Source organism: Pterocles gutturalis, unplaced genomic scaffold (assembly GCF_000699245.1).
Source record: "Pterocles gutturalis isolate BGI_N339 unplaced genomic scaffold, ASM69924v1 scaffold9852, whole genome shotgun sequence".
NCBI lineage: Eukaryota > Metazoa > Chordata > Aves > Pterocliformes > Pteroclidae > Pterocles > Pterocles gutturalis.
This window is the reverse complement of record NW_010115335.1, coordinates 94,659-104,563: the sequence shown is the minus strand read 5'-3', so window position 1 is coordinate 104,563 and position 9,905 is coordinate 94,659. Positions and strand designations below refer to the sequence as shown.

General features: G+C 37.2%; 1 protein-coding gene across 1 annotated transcript in view; it reads right to left on the bottom strand.

Moving 5' to 3' along the window:
• Positions 1-5,148: 5,148 nt before the first annotated feature.
• LOC104462985 (ELKS/Rab6-interacting/CAST family member 1) overlaps positions 5,149-9,905 on the bottom strand; it is a gene marked incomplete at its 5' end in the record, with an annotated part of 96,807 nt that continues 92,050 nt past the window's right edge. Inside the window, one exon of the mRNA XM_010075151.1 lies at positions 5,149-5,325. Within this exon, the coding sequence (XP_010073453.1) occupies positions 5,149-5,325 (177 nt within the window). The remainder of the gene's footprint in view (positions 5,326-9,905) is intronic.

Sequence of the window (9,905 nt, the reverse complement as noted above, 5' to 3'; positions counted from 1 at the left end):
CTTCTGAAATAACGTTCAAAGATATTGGGAGAAAGGAATTAGCATAAGAAAATACATTAAACAATACATTACTATTCCAATATTCAGTACTTTATTTTTGCAAAAGGCAAAGCAAGGAAACCTGCCCTGTGTAGGATAAAAAGACACAGTGTATGAACATGGATATGGCTATTTATATGTCTACATACTCAACTTCATTTAAAATTTCCCACAGAGAACCATAGCTTCAAATAAAGTTGATGGAAGGTGTCAAGATCAGACTGCTAACTCAGACAGTTCAGTTGAAGTAACTACTTAAGGAAGGAAGGAAGGAACGAACAGGTAATGGCTTCATGTGTTTATTTGCCATAACATTTTTAGGGTAAGGAGCTGGATGTTATCTGATATTATATACAGTGAGAGTGCATTTAAGCAGGAGTTGACATTCATGAGAGAACAGAGCTGCACTACTATCAGCAGAAATACTATTTAAAATTCTAAAAGCTACTGCTTTTCAAATTTGAAGGAAATAAAATAAGATAGAGAAACATATGCTGTGGTCAGGCAGTGCACCATCTCACTTGTAGAAATAGCAGCCTGTCGTAAAGGCCACAATAACAGCTTCTGGTAAAAATATTTTTAGTAATAACCTTAAGCAATTCCTGCCTCCATTTGTCAGTCCTGCCCCCACAGCCCAGCGGTTCCTCAGCTGTAGCTCAAGTTGTGCATGGGTATCCAGGAACCATATCAGTGAATTGGTTCACATCAAAAAATTCCTTCAAAAAATAAGATAATTCTTATCATGAATGAGGTCACTGTTCCATTTCACAACATGCCCCCAGAAAGACCCAGGCTGGGAAAACTGAAGGGACATGCACTGAGGTATGGGGATGAAAGGGAGCAAAGAGAGGGAGGGCATAAGTATCTTGGGTCTGTACACTTTTGTGAACTGTGCCCTCTGACAACGAACACTCAAAATGCAAGTAATTCTAGTATCGTGCTCCTTGAGCCAAGGACCTGACTCTACTTATTGATTGACACTGAATCAGAACCTGAACTTCCTCTTCACTTTATTCCACAAAAAAAGCTGCAGAAGGAGGGATGGTAAGATGCACCAGGACAGTGAAAGAAAGTTTCTGAGCAAGACAGAGACTTTTGACAAAGATGACCTCCAGCAGTTTCTCCTAGGGAGGTAAAACTATACTTTTGAGCAGGAAAAAACTTACATTTAATTACTTTTTTAAAAATTATTTTTTATTTTTTCCCCAAGGAATGTAATGATAGTAATTCAGAAAAAGTGCCTGGATCGACATTTTTTTTGCCATCTCTAATAGAAAGACCTTTATGATAGAAGTACGTATCTGAGAACTCCTACCTTCAGCCTTATGGAGAGTACTTATAAAAAGAAGTCTCCATACACCTTCTGACCTTCCACCTGATGGAAGAGCTGAACTAGTGGGATCTCAGCCACAGGAGTATATAACTCTACAGCTGTATGGAATTTACAATAATATTTACACACAGGATTCAGCAGGTGCACCAACAAAACCAGTTGAATATATTAGAAAGAAAGAACTTGAAATTCCAGGTCTTTGTATCTATGCAAGACTCACTTGTCTGCTTTCTGTATGGCAAGGTTTCTGTTATACAGAATAAAGTTAATAAAACTACGCCAAAGCCGATTTGTGCAATGCCCCCAGCAGGAAATGCCTGATTTTATTTTTGTGATAGATGAAAGAAAAAACAGGTCTACGATCCTGAAATAAACAGAAAGCTTTAGTCAGCTGGAAACATTTTGCCTTATAGAGATCGTGTATTAACACAGTTAATCCACTGCCACAGTTAATACACACTGCCAGGATATTTTCAAATACCGGATTAAAAAGCACAAGATTTTAATCTGAAATGGATATCTGAGAACCATGAAATCCTGAGTAGCTTCATATACACTGTAATTCCAATCCGAAGCCTGTAAAATAGTAGCAAACCGTACATCATGAGATGATGGAGGGTAGGATGACACAACACAGGGCTACAAAAACAACACTAAATATTGGGGCAGAGGTACACACAAATGAGATGTCCTCATACCTTGAACCACTTAAAGCCAAAATGGTTGACCTCATGCACTGATTCATTAAACAGCTTCAGAGAGGCAATGAAGTGGCAGAATGGTAGAAAACAAGATAAACACAAGAGAGGAAAGAAAAAGCATGCAATTAAAAGCAAATTATAATCAGTTTGGACACCATTAACATTTAAAAAATCACACATATCACTCATACTTTGTCTAACAATGATACAAACCTATTATTGTTTGTAAAAATCAAAGGATTTGCCCCTAATATTGTATAGAAAACAGAGCTTTGCATTTTAAAGGCTGTCTTTCACAGTTCTACAAAGAACCCCCACAGAATGTAACAAAACAAAGAGGGCATTCTTTTAGAGTAATTGAAGGAAAATAAACAGAAAAACATTTCAAAGAAAGTTGCATCCTCACCTTGGAAAAACAGCTACTTGCCATCACTCTATTACTTGACTGTATTTAATTCATACCAAACCAAAATGCTATTGGACAAAATGGGGCACAGCAGCATTCCCAGTGCTGACTGGAACAAGACACTCCAGTTGCTTTTCCCTGGTGCTATCTTGTTGGTCATATTTTAAAAACTATAATTGGTCAGAGCCAGCAGTTTAGTTCTTCTGTTGGAGTAAGACTCTGATGTCAATCAGTGACACTATAGGCATTGGCTTCTCCCTCTTCTGATCCTGTTGTTTTCAATTCATCCTTCTTTCTCCTCCTTAATTCTGTACACACTGCTACATCCAATTTAATTTATTTTTCACGACACTGTTGCCCACAGTCTTCCACCCATCTTTTCCCACAAATCTCACTAGTCTTGGCTCTCTCTTCCTCTCCTCTCAATCTCTCCCACTGATCCTTATGGCTTACTGACTGTTGGGCTGCACATTTCCGTGCCTTACCTCATCTTTCAGATTGTATACGAACTCTCTATTCACCAGCTATTTCCCTTTTTCACCAAGCTCTAACTATCTGATCTCACTGTGTGCCTCTGATCAGGCTTTGCTGGCGAATTCTTCTGAAAAGTCTCCTTATTGCCAAACCCGAAATTTGTGCATATTCGCAAAGCACTATTCTCTTTCCATATTCTTGTTGTAGGATGCCTCATGTATAAATAAAAATTCACTTCTATGACAACAGTTCCCTATTTTACTAACCCAGACTTACCTCTTCTCTCCATAATAAACCTGCTGCTAACAGCTCACAGTGGAGAAACATCTATGAGGAGCTCATGCTCAACACAGTTAAAAAAGAGTCCTTTCCAGCCTGTGACTCTAATTTTCCTCACTACTTCATTTATTTTCATCTAGGACAGAACTCCCATATTTTTGTTAATCTTGATAGCATCTTTGACCCAAACCTCCTTTAAAAGTTTATTTTTAAAAACTTGCAGAATTTCTTTTATGGAATATCTCTAATATAAGACTTTTCTGACTGCATCTATAAAACTGAAGTTCTTTGGTAGAATTTCTTCTGTGTCTGGATCTGGGCAAAATCTCTCTTGCACAGGTTGTGCCCATTTGTGCAGTAATCTCCTTGTGTGTAGCTTTGATCACATTAATGCTACTAGCTTGCCTATTTGCTAGTGAATCAAATGTAAGCTTCTCATCTGTTGCAAACTGTACTCAGCCCACCTTTTCCCTTCATTACTGAGACAATCTGTGATCATTCTCTAATACAAACCTGGATTATGCAGGCATAAAATCTGTGCTTACTTCCCTAACTTCAGATAGCTCTAACCCCTACAAAATTAACACACTCTACCTTCTTCAAAACATTCCCTCAAAAAATTCACTCAGCCTTAAGTATCTTGTTCTGTGTATTGAGCACGAACATCACAAAAGGGTGAGTTCTCTGGGCTTCCAGCTGCTCAAAGAACATGAAAATGGTCACTTTGTCTTGTACCAAAGAAATTAAACCATTATGACATCCTAGGCATGAAATAACATACTGTTTTGTTTATTTTCCCATCTGAGCATAGAACTTGCTCCTCTGTGAGATAAATATTTTCCTTTCAAGGAGATCTAATCTTTGATGTGGTATTCACTACCTAGTTAACATTTCTATTTCATGCAGTTTTTTTAAAGGCTACAAGAAGTTTGGAAAGAAGGCAATCTGGAAAGTGAATTCCATAACATTGCTTACAATCTTAGGGTACAGCAACCAGAATTATCCTCAATACATTTATCAGCAAACAGGGAGCTTGACTCCAGCCTAAAGAGAAACAGTTGCTTTCTTCCTGAAAACTTGGAATACTACTTAAGATATTTATATCTTATTTTCGTTGAAGTATGTGATATAAGAATACATGTTGGAAAAAACCTTAAAATGTTCTGAAGTGCCTTTAGTCAGAACTTTTTTTATTTTAATAAAAAAGAGAAGGACATCACTCCACTGCAATGAAACTGACCAAATGCTCCTCTTTGCTAATTACAGTCAAGTAAGGAACAGTGAAAAACACCAAAGAGGTTCACAAAAAGCACAGCAAGAATGCCAGTTTCAGCTTCTGCTTCAAAAGCCTTATAAAAATCGCATGGAATTTTACACACTACTTATAAATGATGATTTTCTTGACAATTACTTATGTGAGTTAAGATCAGGCACATCCATGATTCTTCCGTCAGTGTCACAGAATCAATTCACGCATAAAAGTTTACACTTGTGGCTTCAACACACAAGTGTGTATTTTCTCTGTGTATGCTTGCCTCAAGCCAAGGGATCTGTCTCTTTATCCAGTTGTTTTGCAAGTGCAATGAGACTCCAGTCCATACATACAATTACGCCAACAAAAATCATCATCTTTAAATACATTCAGAGAACAACACAGTGAACCTAAGTATGCTGACACATAGGAAGATAGCTTTGATAGGCAAGATAGATCAGAAGAGTTACTATTTAAAATAATATCTTAAAGCTCCAGATACCTTATATTTCTTTTAATTTCAAGAAAATCTTACCTATGAAATACAATTTATCATGAAGGCTTTGCAGACTGTTACCTAATGTTGGAACAGAGATACAGGATCATCAAACAAAACCAGCAGTGTCTCATAGTAAAGCAGGGAAAATAGTACTGTACTGTCTGGTTACTTTCCTAAGAGGACTACCAGTGACTTTATAAGATTGCAGACCTGTTTCTCAGCATTGATCCTGGCTGACTCCTCTTGTGCTAGCACCATTTCCCGCTCTGCAGTTATCTGAACACTTTCTCTGAGTGCCTCTTCCAATTCTTCAATCCGATCATCCTTTTTACGTAGATTGTCCTGGAAAATGACGGGAGACTAGGTGAAGATGACTTGTTTGGAACTACAGCTTTTTAATCAACCAAGTTTTATGCCAACCAAAATGTGTTTCTCCCTCCCAAGGTGCAACTGCAGGCAAATTATCTTCACACAAAGGGAAGAAAGATGAAGTGATGCAAGAGTAGGAGGAAGATTACAGTAAAGAGAAGGAGAAAGCTAGCAAAGCACGACCTCAAAGCAAGAGTGCTTGCCCTCCATGTTGGACATAAAACAGTCCAGACAGATTACACAGCATAGATAAGCAAAGGTTGTTGGTAAATGAAGATTAGTAAGCAGTTCCAAAGAAGCATAGAAGCCAGAATTGGTGGGAAGGTAGCAGGCATTCAAGCATTGCCCATTTGCTCACACATTCACGAGCAGGCGTGGTAAGAAGGGAAACATAATGCTGCAGTTTGGAATTTGCCATTTCCAGGTTATGGAGGAGAAAAGCAAACATTAACCCAGCAGAGTTTTCCATTGCTCAGATTAAGCATTTAAGTAAGTTTTTAATAAAAAACTCTCTAGGAATTATGAAGGGTTCATCTGGGCTGTCTGAATCTCAGACATTCAAGTATCAAGACTCTCTTAAAATTTATTCTTCAATTAAGAGCATCTTCACAGTTGCAAGATCAGATGTCCCACATATATTCAAAGACCACTGAAGAAAACTGTATTGCTCCTCAGAAAATATACTGGTTTATCGGTTTATACAAACAGCATAACTTAGAAAAATTATATACAAAATTAATGGTATTGTTATTTGTAAAGGAGACCCTCCTTACTTCAATATTGATAGGAAAATAAATGTATATCTCCTGCTTCTGCTGTAGCAGCTTGGACAAAAACATGCTGTCCTGCCAGATATATATGAATGTCTTGGACCATGGCTGCTTAAAAAATTCATCAAAAACGAACAGCTTGATGGAAGATTTCCACATTTCTTGTCTTGCAGATTGGTTTAGATCAAGGGGTTCAGATGAGATATTAATGCACAATTAAATTACACGGGCTTTTTAGCCATCTCAGCGGCAGTGGAAGAATAAAAAATATTTCCCTTTGTTTTCTGCATTTTGCTTTTTTTTCAGATTTACCCCTTTGTTTTCTGTCCTTTTGTATTTAGGATTGAAATTTTCCACTGTTTCTCTGAAAGTGTTCCACACCATATAAAGAATAAGGAAAAAAATGACTGACCTGGAAAAAATTTGACCTTGTAACCTTCATAATGCAAAAATTAGTCATTAGAGTTTAAAGAATGAACCTGACTTATTCCTTAATTCCTGCTTTCTAGCACTTGGGATACATCACCAAGGATACTTGTTGTATAAATACCATTTCTGGCAGTCTCAAAATTGCCACTTTCAATGACAGTGTTCCAGCAGAGATGCAAAGCTTTGTATGAGACCAGTGCAAGACCTCTGACACCACTGCCCTTTTGTAGAGAAAAGGTAGGACTCAACCACTAGCACAGACAACAGTATTTTTTAGGCTTTGCAGGCAGAGGAGCTTTCTGCTGATGGTTACTTTCCAAAGTGGATTCACAAGGCGAGTAATTGCTGATTTCCAAAGAAACAGAGATTTCTTCATTTCAAAAACAGCAGTTGCAGAACATGTTTTCATACTTTTTGAATCTTTCTGAAACACTGATAATATCTTCCAAAACTACTTTATGGTTATGATTAACCTAATCGAAGACTCATCGAAAAGATGAATAACAAGTTTACAAAAGACTTTGCACATAATATTAACTGTGCCAGACATGAAAAATATTTATTTGCCTATCTGCATTACACAATAAAAATCGATCGTACTTCTTGATATATTATTCATGGATAGCCAAGGAAATGTGTTTCCTTTCAAACAACAGAAGTGGGAATGGTTCATTTGAACATCTGATGTAAAATGGAAACTGCTTTAAAATAAGAATGTAGAATAAAACATACTAACACATAAGGTATGTTCACTCTTCATCCCAGGCAAACATTTAAGAGGTGAATCTGACACTGTATTAACCTTGACACTGTATAGAGCGCTATTCAGACAGGCGAATTCTTGAGGGACAGGAGGAAGAGCAATTGATGGTACCAAAACTGATCAAGACAGTGTCACATTACCTGCACCAGAAAAGTCTGCATTCATATATAATTACTCTTCCTAAAACAATGCACAAACTTTTATATATATGCTACAGGGTTGCAAGTTAAAAAAATCCAGTGTCGATGTACAACCAACTGTCTAGAAATGATGACCTTTTAACTTTAGTCTAATACTAATAACCCATCCAGTAAGGAGAGATTAGTTACAAGTTTTCACTTTCTGTTTCAGACAAACCTAATTAGAAGACCTGCAAATTTACTGTTGTAATAGTGTCACTACGTGTGTACTACGTTATAAAACCACACCAATGCCTGGCAGGAGTAGAAGATTGTTGCTTAGCCAGACAGCACCTCTGCTAGTACAGAATAGCCTCAAGACACTTCTAAATAATTATTTTGTTTCTAGCTCTTTGATTCATGACTAATTGATTAACATTTGAATTATTAGTTTTAAAATACAAGCTGCTGTTTCAAACAAAACATACTAATAGAGAAAAAGTAAATAAAAGCAAACCAGCATTTGCCTTTTAACATATCAGCTTTTTTTCCAGTTGTTTGGCTCCAAACTCTGAAACACAATAGGCTTATGACAACTTTTAACTTGTGCTGCTGCTGCTTTTGTCTTTTTAGTTACATAAAGTATTCTGTCTTTATTGTGATAAGCATTAAATGCTGGAGAAAAACTTCTGTTAATTATAACTACAGTTACAACTTTTTTCCTGCAGTGACTGATCCTTTGAAGCTGTGGACCAGAGTACAACTTGCGTTGCTTCACATATACAATAGAATGTGGCACTGAGGGCAAATTTATCTTCCTGTATTTTGAGAAAATTGCAGAATGAAAAACAGTGGCATTCTCCTTTCATGAAGCTTATAAAGATGACTATTCAGAAAGAAAAAAAAAAAATTACTTACTGTACCATAACTGGATTCTTCAAGATGTATTACCTACCCAAATATCTCTGTGATCCTCCCTCCCTCTCCTCCTGAGTGCCACATCCATGAGATTCTATGTCAGAGATAGAATTAAACTGGGCTACAGGAGATACCTCTGCCTTTATGCTCACTGGTGACAACACAAAGAAAAAGCCATTCGACACTGCACGAGTGCCAAGAGTTCAGGCACAATAAAAATTTTTGCTACCCATATTATGATCCTGTAGCTGATTCGTATGCAAAACTCATTCCAATACATGTCTGTCTGAAAGCCTGAAAGGAAAAGGAGGTGTGACTGACACACATTTCTCGGCTTTTTCTTTCACTTCAGGAAGGAAGTGGTAGGATGTCCAAGAGATGCATGTTAAAAGGATGTATCAATTTAATCTATCCTGCATCCATGTGATGTGTAATCACCCATGAAGTTTTTGAAAGTGAAAATTGCTGCAAATGTATTGTATACATTTGTGTACATTGTACATTGTTTCTGAACATTATACAATGTGTCTACAAAATGTGTACAGCTCCATCCCTTCATATTTTTTTTCTTACAAGATGTTTTATGTGCTGCCACTCACAGGTGTGTTTTTCAAAAGGTGTTTCCAATATATATAGCAGTTTTGTTTAACATCAGGCGCAATCTGAAATATGTAGAGCTTACAGGTAACAATAGGGAAGGATCCTAAGCAGTATTAGTTGAATTATGTCCATCATAAAGCTCTGTACTTACAACAACACCCTCTGACACTGAAGAGGAATTCCACTGCAACCTAGATTATTTACATTTTTCTTGAAGAGAATGGAGAGGACGGAGAAGAAAAGGACAAATGATTATAGACACCATTACACAGGCCTAAAAGGGAAAGGCAGAACGGATTATTGCTATGAGAAACTGGCAACATCTCTTCCCGATAGTTGCCATGCTTTTGACACTTCTTTTCTGTTACTCTAAGCTTGGCGCTCCCAACACAGCAATCAGTTTGGTATGTTGGTTTTGTATAGGCACTTTTCATTAGCAACAACCTAGACAGACCAAAGTACCTTGCCAATACTAACAACCAGGCTTACCATTTAGCAGCTCATGCAGGGTGCCAACAGCTTTAACATTTTGCTTCAGCTGTTGCAAATTACCACATTTGTATTTTTTAAAACCTACAGGGACTATGCTTCTATATAACCACAGTGGGTCACTTCGTGGACTATGGGAATGAGACTCAAGGCTGACAATAGAGCTGTGAAAATGTTCTGAAGTGAGCAAAAGCAATAGATATCTGTAATTGGTTTGGGTGTTTGTGGGGTTTTTTGTTTGTTTGGGTTTGTTTTTGTTTGGGGTTTTGTTTTTGTTTGGTTTTTTGGAGGGTGATTGAGGAAATGTTACTGTAAGAAGAATTTCTCTTCACACATAAATCAACACTATGACTCAAGACTCCTAAATGGATATGGAATTACAGCAAAAAAACAGTGGCAGTTTTAACTAACTGCACTATTAATAAAAAGCTTGAACCCAAACGTTATTCCCTTGATACAGCCCCG